The following is a 16,639-nucleotide window of genomic DNA, read 5'->3' as shown; positions in this document are numbered from 1 at the left end:
TAGGACCAATAGATCCTCAGACTTTTGTCTGTAAAGTGACAAACATCACACGTTTCCACAGGCTGACCCCCTCTTGACTGAGGTGGACAGTCCTGTTTCCTGTGACCTGTGAGTCTGGAGGGAAAACTGTCCAATCTGAAACAACCACATCAAGACACATCTCAGTCTGTGGTCTGTCCGGTAAATATATATTAGTTTTCCTGTATGTATCCTGGATTCTGAGTGGGTCCTCCTGGTGAGATGAAGGACACTTTTAGCTGCTCTTTTAGAACAGGTTGAGCTGGACTAGGTAGAGTCAGTTCAAACGCCTCAATCAAAGTGATCAACTTCTAGTCTCAGGTCCACCTGGTCCACCTGGTCCACTGGCTCTCTTGCTCTGGGTCTTACAGTTTCTGAGAAGGGGTTGAAAAGAAACAAGGACCCAGTTCTAATAGCTAAAGTTGGACCTTCTGAAGGTTTCACAGATTCCCATCGTCATGAAGTCAGCTGAGGAGAAAAGACAAAAGCTGATAAAAGTTCAGTCGGAAATATGAGCTGATGCTGTGCAGTCACCACCTGCTGCTGCTGCACCTCATCCTTTGTTACCTCAGTATAAACCACCTGCTCCTGTTTCAGCCTGTCTCTGGCTCATCACCACACTGCAGATTAATTATCAAACATCCTCTCTGGCTGTCTTCAGACCTTTTCAAGCTGGTTTACTCCGACAGACTGAGGAGTCAGAGCTCACCCACACTCACTGGTGTAGTTTGTCAGTCCCATTCAGTCATCAGTATCTGGAGCCACAGATGAAATTAAAACACCAATTTCTACCATCAAATGAATTTAGGATGAGATGCAGAAGAAAAACCACAAGACTTAATCTACATGCTCAGCAGAGGCCATTAAACTGGTCCTGTTCAACTGTTACATAATGTGTATGTCCTGGACACATTTAACACCTATCTACTGTATCTATATTATTTTATTATCACCACACACTCTCACCAGCCTCCGTCTGCAAAACGTGCATCACATGATGTCACCATCATGATTGTCTGTGTATTCAATGACCGATCACAGAGACCTGCTGATTCATTCATAAAGAGCCACCTGGTGTCAAACACTCTTTTAACTGAGCCTTGTTCTTTATTATTAATTTATTATGAATAAATTGTTAATAATTCAGACATATGACTGACGACAGGTGGGTCACACCTGAGACCAATACTACAGCACATGAAACCAGTGAGAAGCATCATACTTTTATTTAGAAATAAATAAATCAACGTGTTTCCCAATCAACTGGTATCTTCAATAAAAAAGAAAAAACATGACACCAACATCTTTGGTTTTTCTACTCTCAGTATCAAACTGTACGGATATTTTAACACAACACAACATAAAACTGTAACACAACACACAACACTGTAACAACACACAAAACTGTAAAACAACACACAAAACTGTAAAACAACACAAAACTCTGTAACACAACACTCTAACACTGTGACATGAGACAATAAGTGGCACTTATTTTAAAGAAAGCACTTCTTGAAATATCACATTGTACTTTAGTCACAGGCACTTTTTCATCTTTGTGTTTCTAATGAGATCCTTCAGCCTGACAATGAATGAAGTCATGTGATAAGAACTCTCTGCTCAGCACGTGCAGTGTCCTGCTGCAGGAGGATATAGACCAGCAGAGGTGGAGAGAGGATTCAAATCCCTTCACAACAGTAATGATTATTAATAAATTAATAACTGATTATTAATAAAAATAATTAACAACAGGTTAAAGTCCAGCAAACAATACTTTAGAAAAAGTTAACTTAAGTAAAAGAAATAATTTTTAAGGCTGATCCCTGTCACTGTTGAAGTACTGATGCATTCTGGGTGTTAGGTAAACTGCAGAAATCCACATTCTATGACTTCATCATGAATTTTAACCCGCAGTAATTTGAAGCCATCAGACTAACGTGTCCAGGTTCAGTCAGTTTCAGTGAAGAAGGTTAAAGAGTTGAACAGAAGAAACTCACATGAACCCAGAACTGACAGTGATTGAAACATAAGAAACAATCATGATCCTTCTCCCCTTCATGTTTTCACGTACTGACGTTTCTCCATCAGCTTCTCCTCCAGACACTTGATCAGGATCGGGTCCACTTTGGGGTCAAACTTGTTAGCAAACCAGTGGCCATAGTTCAGGAGCCAGCGAAGTTCAGCAGCTCCATAGATGCAAACACTCCTCATGTGGGAACCTGTGCATGCTGGGTAAAGGTTTCCCTCTAAATAGTTCCACTTTACTAGTCGTGTCTTGCTCTTCAGATCTGTAACGTCTGCCTCAGACCTGGGGATGTGTCCTGGGACCCCAGGGACCCTGACAAGAGTGGCCCAGAAGTGTTCATCTGGTGAGTACGTGTCAGCAGACCATGCCAGAAAGTCCTTCGCCACCTGGCTGCTGCTGATGTAATTTAAAAAATCTCTTGACAGGACAAAGTATGCGCTTCCAATGAACATCTCGATTCCGTGAGGAGGAACATCTTTGGCCACCGTGGTCTTGACAGGAATACGACGGTACTCATAAGGCACGTTCTTCAGCTCGTGCTGGAAGCGGAAGCGCTGCTTCTTGAGTTCACTGGGTCGGCTGGACTCCAGCATGTTACTGCCATTCAGCTGCTTCAGCTCCATCACCAGCTCATAGTTTGACTTGAGAGGAAAGTCCTGGCCACACAGGTTGATGACATACTTCCATTTGACCTCTGACCTTAGCAGGTCAGAGAGGCAGTTGAGGTCAGCATTGAGCCTGCTAATGTGGGCATATTCCACAGACTCCAGTTTAGAGGCAGTGAACACATTTGGAGTGCACTGAGCCAGGTTTGTAATGGCCTTGATGAACACTGGAGAGGCCTTCAGGTCATAGTGAATGCAGTAGATGTTATGAGGAGCATAGATAGCATGAAGAATACGCTCCACCATGGGTGCGTTCTTATGCACAACCAGAGAGTAAGCCAGTGGGAAGCTCCTCTCTGCATCTGACACTGGGACCTCATCATAGGCCCTTGTTTTGATGAATGTTTGACAGTCTGAGGTCAGACTCACAATGCTGTCATCATCCACGTCTATTATGACTTTCTGTTTGATCTCCAGAGCTTTGCCAATCTCCACAGGATCCAGCTCGTAAATCGCAGTGCAGTTGACGTCATACCTGCAGTTGTGGACTCTGGATAAACTGACAGTGATTCCATAGGGCTCAATGTAGACACTGTCCCTCACTGTCACTTTAATGTAGACCAGCTTGAGCAGATAGACCACCAGCAGAGACAGAGAAAACAGGAAGCACCTGTGTCTCAATCTATGTAGATAGTGAGCACATCTTAGTCTCATTCTGGGAACAAAGGGATAAAAAACATGAGAATGAAAACTCAGGCTATATGATCAGAATAAGTGAAATAAGTTGAATTAATAAATCCTCACTGTAATATGCCTTAGTTATCTTTACATTTTTAGGGTGCATGAAATTCTTGAGCAAAGTTCACTAGATGAAACTTTCTTTTCCTCAAATAATTTACTTCATGAACTCATCTGGTAAATGTGTAAAAATACCAGCAGAAGCTGGTTCTGGTCTCAGCACCTTGCTCTCTGAAGTGGTCTCTCAGCAGCTCCATGCAAACATCTCCAGTTCCACAAGAACCTTAATGTGATGAGAACATGTCCAGTCAGTGAGAGGAATAAAAGAAACCACGTTGTGAAAACATCAACGACCTTACCTGACAGACTCTGTACTCTGTACGGCGGGAAACCTTAAGCTCTGTGCATGAGGAGCCTCAGGTCCGCCTCTCCACTACACACCAGTCCTACTTCACACTGAAAGACCCCTCCAACAGGAGTCACATGATGAGGCCCAGAGTACTATTCTACTTTACGACCGGTACCAACAGCTTCACGAAAAGACAGTGCGGAAGAAAAATCCGCCAATGAGTACAGACGCAGCGCTGAGACAAAGCCGAGCCGAGCCGAGCCGAGCCGAGCCCCATGTGCCGCCTCAAGAGCTTCATCTCGGACCGGACTGACTGTTGAGAGAGGAGTGGCCGCAGGGAGCAGCAGTCCGCCCACTGCCCGGTCACAGCCACATCATACCCGCCCGATACATTCACCAGCCACCCATTAATGATTAATCCTGCTCGGCACAACCGACGACAGTCCTGGAGGGAGGCGGGGCAACGGTGCTCTACACACCCGTCCATCATGTTCAGTCCTGAGTATATATAAATTTATATACAATCTGAGTTATGTACTGTATAAATACACATATATAAATACATATCTACATCATGATTTTTACATAAAGAAGTGAAAGTCAGAGTCAGAGCTAGTTAGAAGTCAGAAGTCTCTCTGAAGTTAGCATCAGAGACTGGATCTGGTTCAGGGTCAGGGGGAGTTAGTGGCTACTGCATCTGGACCATCTGTAAGGGTTTCACTGTGAGTGAAGGAGGGTCAGTCAGAAGAGCATGACATCCAGATTTCTTGGTTCGGGTAAGGGATGAAGCAATTTTGATATTACGATAACGCAGCTCAAAGTTTAACCACACACCTTTGTAAACTTTATTTTCTTTATTGTTTCAATGCTGGAAGCAACTGGAATATCACATCTGACAATGTTACAGATAAACTCAGCACATGGGAACATCTGTGCATCCATACAGGGGAAAACTACAGCCTACTTCCCACAGCCAACCAGAGTTAATCTGACAGAAACAGTTACAACATGAAATGTCCAGTACAAACACAATTTAGAGGTGGTGTTTGAATAACCACAAGTCGCTCCAATGAACTGATCAGAAACTGAGTGAATAAGTTAACACAAACACAGTTCTGGACAAAATGTGGTCAGGTTATATTAATTCACTGGACCAGTCTTCAGACTCTGAACTGCCCTTCTTGAAGAGTGTCTCCCAGTGACCGTCCATCACAGCAGTAGGCAGTAGCTCTTCCTCGTCCACCAGGTGGATGATCTTGATTCTCATCAGATGGTTCAGTGCTGCCTCTGCACAAGTGCAAACGGAAATCACACACATTCAAAACCACATGAAATTCCACTTTAAATAAATGAATAATTGACTTTAATGAGTGTGTTTGCAACAGTGCTCAGAGTCCAGGTGGGAGATACATGAGGCACGTGTTTAACTATTGACACAGCCTCGACTCAGTGGCTGCCTGCCTTCTTTGTTTGAGTTGCTCTGGAGGAAATGGCAGAGGCAGGAAGTGTGGAGCTGAGGGTTAGAAAAGTCAGCACACAGGAACAACAGACCTGCGGCCAGCGCCTTGACCCTGCAGAGTTCAACATCGTCCTCAGGCTGTGTCTGTGCCAAATGTCCTTCAGCCTCCATGTTCAATAAATACTGAGACAGGGGCTCGTCTCTGAACGTCACCTGGAGAGAGTGAAGGAGGTTATCAGAAATGTCCGTAACACCAGGGACAGGTCTGTTTATAAATGATGACTCATTAATGAGAAGATGGGACATGTGAAACCTGAGGGCCAATCAAACAGCAGCACCATGTAACCCCTAAACAGACCTTGCTGTATCTTTCTCAACAGACCCTGACAGGCAGGAAACAGCAGAGATGGAAAGAAAATAGTCTGTGACCTGATTCTTCACAATCTAAATCCTGCTGGGACGTTAGGGCTAAGACCAACAGAAACTCTACAAACCAGCTGACTGACACTTCCTGTCAAACTTCCTGTAAAAAGAATGTAAATGTCACCACATTACTGTATGGACTGCTGTAATGTGGACAAACTGACTGGCTGCTCATTGGTTGAAACCAGTGTGGGGCAACTTTAAATCAGCTAAGCCCCAGCCCACTCAGGCATTCAGGGATAAAAAAAACTGTATTATTGATACATAAACATCTTATTTTAAAGTTTAAACATCTTTTTAAAATGTGTTCTTTCAACATTTTTTGAACACAGTTCCAAATCAAAAGGTATTTTAAGGCCTTTTCATGAAATTTTTAACTAAAATAATTATTGAACAAAGTAATCACTGTCACATCATCATCACTGTGCACCAATCACCTCTGAGGGGAAATGAAGAACTGAGTGAATCAGAGCTGTGATCACAGCTCTACAAAGAGGTAACGGCACAAATCACAGTGGTAGACGTGTTTTATATTAGGCCTATATGATAAGCAGTGAGAACAAATCTTTGGCTCATTATGGAACTGTGGACAGATTTAGGTGATGAATGGAAACACAGTGGAGGATTTAACGAGTACTAAGAAAGAAGTTTCTCTGCAGAGCCTCACGTGTCATGAACGTCTCTTAACACTGTGCAACACAATACATCACAGACAACTCTCCAACCCTCTGAGGCTGTTCTAAAGTCCACCTGACTGACCCACACATCTGAAGCTAATTTTCAGACACAGTGTATGTGCACTGTGCACACGCCTATGCAGTCACACCTATGTAGTCACACCTATGTAGTCATGACTATGTAGTCAGGCCTTGTGCTGCTTTGTGCTGCTGTGCCTGTGTCTCTGATGCTCGTAGGTGGTGGATGGACTGTAGAAAGGAATAAAGGAATAGATCGTCCTCCTTTTATTCTTGCCTTTGACTGTGTCTCCTCTCTCACTAAAGGGACTACAAATCCACACAGTCAGTGAGCGCCATCTCACATTCACAGCTGAGATCAGCTCACCAGATGTTTACATTTATTTTTTCTAGTAAATTTTTTCTCTCGCTGCACCTCTCCTGAAGTTCTCTGGTGCCCCTCAGGGGAGACATCCCTCACACTTTGAAAACTGCTGGTTTAAACAACACAGAGCTTCTTTGTACCATGACTGTAACAACCCCCTTTAATTCTGGTTTGCAGCCTGCCTTTCTGTTACATGTCCTCCTTGTCTTCCTGTGTCCCCCTGTCTTCCTGTTACATGTCCTCCCTGTCTTCCTCTGTCCCCTGTGTCTTCCTGTGTCCTCCCTGTCTTCCTGTTACTTCTCTAATTGACCACCTTTGAGTAAAGCTGATATGAACTGAAGCTTCACAGCAAAAAGACAAACATCAAATAAACAAACAGACAGAAGGTCTGAGTTCATGTGGACATGTTGCCTCAGGTATTGGTCAGAGTCCAGAGGTGGTTTATGATACTATAAGACAGGATCACTGGATCCCAGCAGTGGTCTCATAGTAGTGGATGAAGAGACTTTCTAAATGCAGTGTTACTGTCCGCCTGAACATTAGCCCTGAGCTCCACTGATCAGCCAGTGGACTCAGTACTTCCTGTTTCTGCAGCCGCTCCTTGGGCTGCTGTCTAACCTTGTCCCAGGCGTACGCTGAGCTGACTGGGATGTTGTTACCAAGGATAGACTCCAGCCAGCGCTCTGGAGCCAGGTGCAGCTTCCCTCTACTGTCCTTTAAGGAGCCATCACTCAGCACATGAGCAAGGTGCCAGTGACCCTGTGGAGAGAACACAATAGGTTGTTTTCTCCTTCAGTGAAGTAAGAGGTGTTGATTGTGTTATTGCTAAGCACACAGACATTTACATTTACTTATTTGGCTGTTGATTTTATTCAAAGGAACTTGCAAGTGAAGAATATCAGTAAAGCTTCAGTGCAGTGGAAACCTTGGTGTAAGTAATACATCTATTTAATAAGTGCAAAGAGGTTATACAGGAAAGTATACCAAAAGTGCATAGTAAGTGCTAGTTAGACATGTTAAGGGTTTGGAGAGGAGGTGCTCTCTGAAGAGATGAGTCTTCAACAGGTTCTTGAAGATAGAGGGGGACGCCCCTGCTCTGATAGATTTCAGGAGCTGGTTCCACTATCGGGGAACCACAGACCAGAACAGTCGGGACTGAGACTGTCTGTGTGCAGAGATGGTGATGACAGACCACATTCATTAGAGGAACACGGTGGAGGAGAAGGAGCATCAGGCTGCATGAGTTCAGACCCAGAAGTCTCTCTGAAGGCAGCATTAGTGACTTGAACTTGACATGGGTGTCCATGGGTATCCAGTATAGGTCAATGAGTAGCACAGTGACATGTGCCCTTTTGGGCTGATTAAAGACCAGGTGGGCTGCCGCGTTCAGGTCTAAGTGAGTGCCTTCTTGCTTAATGATGGTTTTTTTTTTAATGTATACCGGAGACCACAGGAATGGGGAATATCTGTGCTACTTAGAACAGATACAGTGCTAAGTAGCACAGAGTTTTGAGTGCAAGATAGATCACCTTGTCTGTGGCATTGCTTGGTGGATTTGCACAGGTAGTGCTGGTCTTTACCTGAGTAGGTCTTCACATGAGGAGGGCTAACACCTCAGTGACAGTTTGAGGTAACTGAACGCAGCTGTTCAGATGTCGGGTTTGATTGAAAGCACCTGAGTACCTCCTCAGAGTTAGCACAAAAGGATTGTTTTGTGGAGACGTGAGCTCGTTCACACTCCCCTGCTGCCTGAAACTCACAACAACCGGCCAACAACTTCCAGAAATAATGCACAGTTAACTGCTTTCCAAATAGCAGCAGGGACACTGTACACAGGAATATCTATGAATTAAGAAGTAGCACTTACATTACAACTGCAGCCTCCACACGCCCTGTGAGCTTGTTTACCTCGCTTATCGATTGTTTGGTTTGATTATTTCCAATTATTGTTGGTAAATAAAGTGTTAAAGATAACAAGATGTTATAGTCAGAGGTTTCATGGAGAGAGTAGCTTTGACTGACCTTCAACAACAGCTGTAGAGTACTTCCAGGTGCCAGGACTCCCCTCAGGATGAGCTTAGATAGGTGTCTGCTGTTGTCTTCAGCTTGTGTCTGAATCAGTGCATTCTTTACTTTCATCTGAAAGTTAATGTGTTGTACAGTATTTCCGGGTTGAGAGGCGCTGCTCTGACAGCTGCTGGTGCGCTTCTTCAGAGAGGGAGTCTTCATCCCCTGGGTGAGTGATGGAGGAAGAGGTCTGGGCACTGTACGGTCTTTGGTATTGTTTGGAGTTGCCAATCTTGATGGTGTCACTGGTCTGTGGCCCTCTGATCTTATTGGTGTGACTGGTCTGTGGCTCTCTGATCTTACTGGTATCACTGGTCTGTGGCCCTCTGATCTTGATGGTGTCACTGGTCTGTGGCCCTCTGATCTTGATGGTGTCACTGGTCTGTGGCTCTCTGATCTTGATGGTATCACTGGTCTCTGACCCCCCTTTCTTTGTCTGTCTTGATTAAAGCTGTGTTCATCTACAGGTTCCGAGGGGGCTGGTGTGGAGAAGTGATCTGGCTGCTGTCTCTCTGCTGCACTGCTTCCATGGCTGGAAGGCTGATTGGACAGTTTGGCCCTTACGGATACATAGACCTCCGCCAAATGCATTTGTTTCTGGAGGATTTCCACCAAGTTCCTCTGACATGAAGCGAGGGAGACAAGCTGACTTTTCAACACACGTCTCTGGAGGGAGTCAGACACACTCCTGCAGCGAGAATCAAACAGCACTGGTGTTAAAATGAGCACAGTGACAGTAACAACTGTCAGTGGGAGAGTCATGTTAGTCAAAAACTGTATAAAGACTGCACAAAGCTTCAGAGAACAACAGCATCACAGTAATTAACCACATTAAACCACAATGTACATGCATGTGTGCACAACTCTGGTAATTACAGCTGAATGAAGAAGTGACTAACATCCAAAACATTTAGCTCTGCCTCTCCATCTCCTCCTTTTAAACAGTGGAGCTGACCCACGTCCTCAGACCTCACTGCTGTTTGTGAGTGAAACTTCATTAACAGGCAAATGTTTCAGAACATGAAATTGATTTTATTAAGTCTTAAAATCTCATCTGAAGATGCCACTTCAGACCTCCTCTATTGCTGTCCTGTAATCATCAGCATTATCACTGCAGAATCTACCAATGTCTACTTAATAATAATTGTACTGTAATTGATTTTCTTATGTCATTCTGACATGTTTTAAAATGAATGCGTGTGACACAACATCTTATGCTGCTGAACTCAGCTGAACTCAGCTGAACTGGAGGATGAGAGGAGGTCCTGAACTGGACTAACCGGTATCTTTGGGAGAGATGATCCTTCTCCAGATGTTGTCTGAAGAGCAGCTCAGTCAGCACACTTTGGATCTGTGTCAGAGCAGCATGATACCTGCCTGAAGACACCTGCAGTAAATCTATTGGCCAATCACAGAGCATCACTCTCTGTACTTCCAACATTAACATGTAAATAAAGATTATTGCTGCTTTGACTGTCTAAATCTGTTCTACCTGTGTCCTTCAGACCTGTTAGAGGCCATGTCAACATGTCTGCTTGGTTTCTCACTACCTCCTCCATAGCCACTGCCACAGCCTGTGAAAGTTAGTTGGAGAGAAATTTGAAAAATCAACGCTTTGAAACAAACTGCATGTCTAAGAAGGACAGCATTAGATGACTGAACCTGTGCCATAAATGGATAAAAAGACCTTTTATGCATGTACGTTTAATCCAGCCTCACCTGACTCTAATGCACAGTCTGAAGGTGTTTGAGTGTAAGGAGCTCTCACATCATTAGAGTGTTTCCTCCTCAGCTGAATGGCTCTGTCTCTGTCACCTGACTCTTTGGACCATACTCTGTCACTGCGGCTGAGACTGAAGCTGCTCTGGCACTGAGCCTCTGAGGATGAAGAGTCCTGTGCTCAGACCACCTCAATACCAGCCACCACTCTAAAATTCCAAAGTCTTAAAGTTTTCTGCCATTGAAATAAACAACAGATCCAACACAGTTTATAGTGATGAGTCCTGTTCTGAGGTTAGTGACTTTAAATACAACCCTGTTTCCAAAGAAGTTGGGACACTGCGTAAAATGTAAATAAAAACAGAATGCGATGATTTGCAAATCCTGCAATCCCATATTTCACTGAAAATTGAAGAAAAACTAATCAAATGTTGAAACTAAGAAAACTTGATCTTTTTATGAAAAACATCTGCTCAATTTGATTTTGATGCCAGCAACATGTTTCATAAAGTTGGGACAGGGGCAACAAAAGACTGGAAAAGTTGTGTCTCAACACCTGGTGGAATGTCTCACAACTAATTAGGTCAATTGGCAACAGGTCAGTAGATGGTTGGGTATAAAAAGAGGTTCCCAGAGAGGCAGAGGAAGAGGTCCAATCTGTGAAAGACTGCATGGGCAATAGTGCAACAGTTTAAGAATAATGTTCCTGGGGCGGTGTTTAGCTCAGTTGGTCTCTCAACTGCCCTATAGGGCATGAATAAAGGCATGAAAAAGCCAAAAAAAAAAGAATAATGTTCCTTAATATAAAACTGCAAACTCCTTAATATAAAACTGCAAAGAATTAGGCCCTTTGGCAGCACTGCAATTAAAAACAGACATGATTCGGGAACACTTCTGAACACCATTGTCTGTGAACACAGTTCGTCGCTTCATCCACAAATGCAGGTTGAGACTCTACCATGCAAAGAAACCATATCTAAACATGATCCAGAAACGTTGCAGACTTCTCTTGGCCCGAGCTCATTTGGTCTGAAGTGAAATGGAAAACTGTCTTCGGAACAGTCTGATGAATCAAAAATTCAAATTCTTTTTGGAAATCATGCCGCTTCCTCCGGGCTACAGAGGAGAGGGACCATCCAGCTTGTTATCAGCAAACAGTTCAAAAGCCAGCATCTGTGATGGTATTGGGGCATTAGTGCCCATGGCTTGGGTAGCTTGCACATCTGGGAAGGCACCATTAATGTTGAATGGTATTTACAGGTTTTAGAGCAAAATATGCTGCCATCCAGACAACGTCTTTTTCAAAGAAGGCCTTGCATATTTCAGCAAGACGATGTTAAACCACATTCTGAGCGTATTACAATAGCATGGCTCTGTAGTAGAAGAGTCCGGACACTAAACTGGCCTGCCTGCAGTCCAGATCTGTCACCCGCTGAAAACATCTGTTGCATCATGAAACTAAAAATACAACAAAGGAGACCCTGACCTGTTGTGCAGTTGAAATCCCATTTCAGGCAAGAATGAGACATTTCACTTTCAAAACTCCAGCAACTGATCTCAGCTCCCAAGAAAGAAGAGGTGATTAACACAGTGGTAAACATGACCTTGTCCCAACTTCTTGAAACGTGTTGCTGCATCAATTTCAAATTGAGAAAATATTTTTCGTAAAACAACTAAATTTCTCAGTTTCAACATTTGATGTTGTTTTTGTTCTATTTTCAGTTAAATATGGGTTTACATGATTTGCAAATCACCACATTCTGTTTTTATTTACACTTTACACAGTGCCCAACTTTTTTGGAAACAGAGTTGCAGTTCAAACTACTTTAACTTCCACTGCATTGACCAAACTGAGGTTCATTAAACTCTTTGTACCCAATGCAGTAAAATCAACAGATTCTTCATCACCTGCCCAATGACAACAAAATCAGTTTGTAAGTTAAACTATTATCACATTCATTCATTCATGTGAATTAGAGGAACATTCACCAAACTGTGAACCCTGAAAACACTGACTGAAGTCCAGTGTGGAGTGTGAAGGTAGCTCACCTGGTAGTCTGTACTGTACAGGTGTGCCCCCAGGCTGCTCATGTCCAGGAGATGTTTGGGAGGTGAGGAGCAGCTCTTTGATTTTCTCCTCCTTTGTCAGGTCCAGTCCACTGAGGTCGCTGACACTGGATCCACACTGGAGGAGAAGCTTCACCACCTACACAACACACAGTCACAGCCTCCTGAGAGGGGGTGGAGAGCCCCCACCAGCCAGTGGATTCAGGTACAGAGATTTCAGCGGATTTTATAACTGACAACTGTCACGTCACGTTCAGAGTCAATAACTGTTGCTAAATGCAACTGTCTGACACAACAACACTGCATCATGTGATGTTTGACTTTTGTACCAAGCCTCATCCAGGACAACAGTGCTTTAATGTAATTTAACACACGCTTAAATATGTTCACATGACACAAGCTACCATGAGGAATAAACAGCTGATGACCTTTGAATCGAGCAGATTATCAGTGTTGGTGAGGATCACATGAAACTCTGACCTTTGACAAACCCTGTTGTTTATATTCACAGACCTGACCTGAGACCTTATCATCAGTGGCGTATTCACTTTTACCTCACCAGCAGGACTTCCAGCCACTTAACCTCTTGTGGGGTCATTAAGTTAACATGTGAGTCAGTAACTGTTCAACTGTGCAGTAACTGTTCATTTGTCTTAACCTGATAATGTCCAGAGGAAACAGCATCATGTAGGGGGGTGACGCTGTCACAGCTCCTGGCATTGACGTGAGCTCCAGCCTTCAGCAACTCCTCTACCACTGCCTCATCACCTGCAGCTGAAGCCTCATGCAGAGCGGTCCACCCTGACAATTCAAGAACTGTCAACAGTGGCTTCATGTTTGACAGGTAATGATGCTTCATGAGCGACAGCTGTCAGACTGCTTTGACGAACCTGCATAGTCCTCCATGTTGACACTGATTCCAGCCTGAACAAGTGCCATGACTTGTGCCAGGTCTTTTCTCTTACATGCTTTGTGCAGCACAGTCTCACCTTTCTCATTCCTCTTGTGAAGATATTTCTTTTTGGGGATTTTCACACACGTTGAGACATTCTCTTTGAAGATGGATAAAATCAAGGTTTAACATAAATGAAGATAAAAGATGACAAATAAGTTATCCAGAGTGTTTTCGGTTACAGTGCTCCAACACATGTGCATCATGTTTCTTTAGTTACCTGGTTGAACTGCAGACTCAGCAGGGCCTGAAGCAGACTGGACACTGCTGGACGTCCCTCCCTCTGGTGGTTTCACTGGGTTTATCTCCATCTTCACCTCCTGCTCTTTGTCTCCAACTAGTGAACCTGGATCATTTCTCTCCATGTCCCCTGCTGCCACTCTGATTTCACAGACATTAAGACCATGCAACAGGCTCAATGAGTCATCATCTGAAGCTGACACATCTCCATTTCCCTGATGCTCCTGATTGCAACTGTCAGTCATCTGCTGGACGTCTGTGGAGGAACAATACAGAGGTGACAGTCACTTTATCACAGTGGGAAGGTTCTTCAAAAAGCCCTCAAACTAAACAACAAAACATGTCAGTCCACACAACCACAAGAGTATTTTCTGATCTGACACAACTTTGTTTGGTCATGGGTTAATGTCTGTTGGTAGGAGATAAACAGCAGTTTCCTGTGCTAACATCACCCTCACCTCTTTCCTCAGAGGTTTTATGGTAAAGTCTTTGCTCCTTGAATGATCACAAGTCGTAATCACATGGCCATCAGAGTTTTTCAGGTATTTGAACAAACAACATTGAGACAGTCCTTCAGGAGAAGCTACAGCTATTTCTCTTAATCCAGAGATGGTGAAGTGACTTTTCCCTTCACAATGCATCAACGAAATTCAAACTAAATTATTTTCCATGATCTCATTATTCCTATATAACAATGTTTCTATTTTTCTTGCTTCATACAAAAACCAGTGAGGAGATGTGTCACTGTGTCAGCAGCTCTTGGAGTCTGTTTCTGTAGAGACTGGGGGTCTCCTGTTGGGTTAACACAGATCAGGACGTCTCAGGGCCTCGGTCATCTCTGAGTCACTGGGCGTCCCGGGTGTGGTGTTTTCTCATGAGTTAGAGTTAACTCAAACAACCACAAAGGGTCACGACTTCTTTAAACTATTTATTTCTTGTACCCAGGAGAAGTGACAGAACTCTTATATCCCGTCACATCATCACAGAGGTGAAGGAACAGACACTGCATCCCTCTACATTCACACTGTTTGTGTTGGACAGACACCAACAGCATCCTCCAAAGTGTTTAGTTACTGGACAACCAGCAGAGGGAGTTCAAGAGTCATCACTGTCAGTTCAGACTGAAGTGTCACCAAAAGTCTGCAAATAAAAAATAATTGTTCATGAAAACTTGGACTCATCATAACATTGCTTTTGTGTTGTCAGTGTGGGTCCTGAGAAGGCTTGAGTCAGTGTGTGTCTCCATTTTCCCCATGTTCAATAAATTCCAGGTCCAAAGACTGACCCTGACAGAGCAGGTCAGAGAACACCCTCCCCTGTATTGGAGCATCATTCACTGTATTATCATCTATCATCAGATATGTTTCATTCAGTGGACCAGTGCTACAGTCAGCACCACAGAGATAACCTCTAACCCCAACTAAAACCTCTCCATCAGGGAAAGACTGGATCTGAGCAGGGAGCTCCATCACCACTGTATCTGTGTCAGCAGCAGAAACATCAGACCTACCTGGAGGTCAGAAGACTTGAGTTAAATGGGCCACTTTAAGATCACCCACTAGATGGCAGCACAAACTAAAACATATGGTTGCTAATAAAAGTGACAGTGAATGTACACACAAGAAATAAACTTAAAAGAGAGAGACTATGAAGATGTCACCTTCTCTGGTGGAGAATACACCTGTAGACCTCTTTACACTGTCAGTTCTCAGGTGAACAGTGTGTGTTGTCATGTTTCACTACAACAGGCCCAGGACTACCAGAACAGGGTTCTGAACGTTCTCTGCTGGGTTCTGTGGCTCTAATCCAGATCTTATACGGCTGACCTAGTTTCTTCCATATAAAGTCCTGTTTCTTACATATTACAAAGTCTAGTTTCATCTGTGACTCATGTACATTCAGTCTCATGGACAGAAACATGTTGCTGGTTCTTTAGTTCATACTGCTCTAATGAAGCAACTAATGATGATTTTGATTATTGATCAATCTCTTGATTATTGTTTTTGTTTTCTTTAAGTTTGATCTTTAAAACATCATGAAACAGTCCAAACTCAAGGCTATTCGGTCACTTTCAGGGCAGCACATCCTTATAGCTGTACTTAAAAAATGACTTTAACATAGCTCTAAATTATTTTAATTCTAATTTGATAACTTATTATTATTATTTAATTTTTTGTTGACTTCAGCTATACTCCTTAATATTTTTTCAGACCTTTAACGCTAAGCAGTAAAGAAGTCTAGTTCAGTATTTTTACTTTCCTCTCAAACACAGCTGAGCCTAAATTAAAATTAGTAAAGAGGCTCAGACCTCTTGTCTGAATCAGAAGTTTTCTCTTTATATTTAGTGTAGTTAGTTAATACAGTGTGTTGTAAAGCAGAAGCCCCTCTACAGGACGTCAGGGCCACAGTCAGTCCACAGGTGAACACAGTGAGTTAGCTGCTATTGTTTAACCACAGTAAAAACACTGAGGTACAGTGTTGTTCTCTGTATTAATCCACTATGTCAACATGAACGTTAGCTAGCTGCTAACAGCAGTTAGCGTTAGGATTTTCTAACCGTGAAGTAGCGAAACCTCTGAAGCTACAGCAGCTAACTGTGAGTGGTAGGTTACCCGTTAGGGTTCGTAAGAGTTAGCTACGGTTAATCAGGGTTAGTTAGGGTTGGCTACTTCACCTGAACTATGTAGTGAGCAGTTTACCTTCAACTGGATAAATTAAATTAACTAATGTTGAAGAAAACAGAGTTTAACGTCACTCACTTTATCACCTGTCTGAAGGTGCTTCGGTGTGACGTAGCAGCGCTGTGGTGCCGTCAGTCAGACAGTACAGTCCTGTCTGTGTGATGGTATTAGACATAACACCAGGGTTTGAATTATAGTGGCCTATATATATATATATATATATATATATATATATA

General features: G+C 43.3%; 2 protein-coding genes across 6 annotated transcripts; both read right to left on the bottom strand.

Moving 5' to 3' along the window:
- Window positions 1-1,225: 1,225 nt before the first annotated feature.
- gcnt4a (glucosaminyl (N-acetyl) transferase 4a) lies at window positions 1,226-4,258 on the bottom strand. The gene is made up of 3 exons (XM_071481762.1): window positions 3,747-4,258; window positions 3,611-3,670; window positions 1,226-3,364 (listed from the first exon to the last, which is right to left on the bottom strand). The coding sequence occupies exon 3, from the start codon at window positions 3,361-3,363 to the stop codon at window positions 2,074-2,076; it is 1,290 nt and encodes a 429-aa protein (XP_071337863.1). The 5' UTR covers window position 3,364; window positions 3,611-3,670; window positions 3,747-4,258; the 3' UTR covers window positions 1,226-2,073.
- Window positions 4,259-4,518: 260 nt separating this feature from the next.
- Window positions 4,519-16,598, bottom strand: LOC139623506 (ankyrin repeat domain-containing protein 31-like). 5 transcript variants are annotated; one of them, XM_071481757.1, is made up of 12 exons: window positions 16,482-16,597; window positions 13,703-13,978; window positions 13,421-13,582; window positions 13,189-13,331; window positions 12,513-12,669; window positions 10,513-10,622; window positions 10,237-10,318; window positions 10,025-10,142; window positions 8,700-9,432; window positions 7,296-7,436; window positions 5,288-5,408; window positions 4,519-5,023 (listed from the first exon to the last, which is right to left on the bottom strand). In XM_071481757.1, exons 2-12 carry the CDS (start codon window positions 13,965-13,967, stop codon window positions 4,872-4,874), a joined length of 2,184 nt encoding a protein of 727 aa, XP_071337858.1. In that variant the 5' UTR covers window positions 13,968-13,978; window positions 16,482-16,597; the 3' UTR covers window positions 4,519-4,871. The 5 variants fall into 5 exon arrangements, 4 of the variants coding, with proteins under 4 accessions (XP_071337858.1, XP_071337860.1, XP_071337859.1 ...); XM_071481759.1 differs by having other exon boundaries at window positions 4,521-5,023; window positions 10,025-10,121; window positions 10,252-10,318; XM_071481758.1 differs by having other exon boundaries at window positions 4,523-5,023; window positions 10,025-10,121.
- Window positions 16,599-16,639: the final 41 nt, after the last annotated feature.

The sequence above is a fragment of the Trachinotus anak genome, unplaced genomic scaffold (genome assembly GCF_046630095.1).
Source record: "Trachinotus anak isolate AG129_WGS33_773 ecotype Australia unplaced genomic scaffold, CSIRO_AGI_Tana_v1 ptg000008l, whole genome shotgun sequence".
NCBI classification, from domain to species: domain Eukaryota; kingdom Metazoa; phylum Chordata; class Actinopteri; order Carangiformes; family Carangidae; genus Trachinotus; species Trachinotus anak.
Note: the sequence above shows the minus strand (reverse complement) of the source record. Positions and strands in the feature narration are given on the sequence as shown.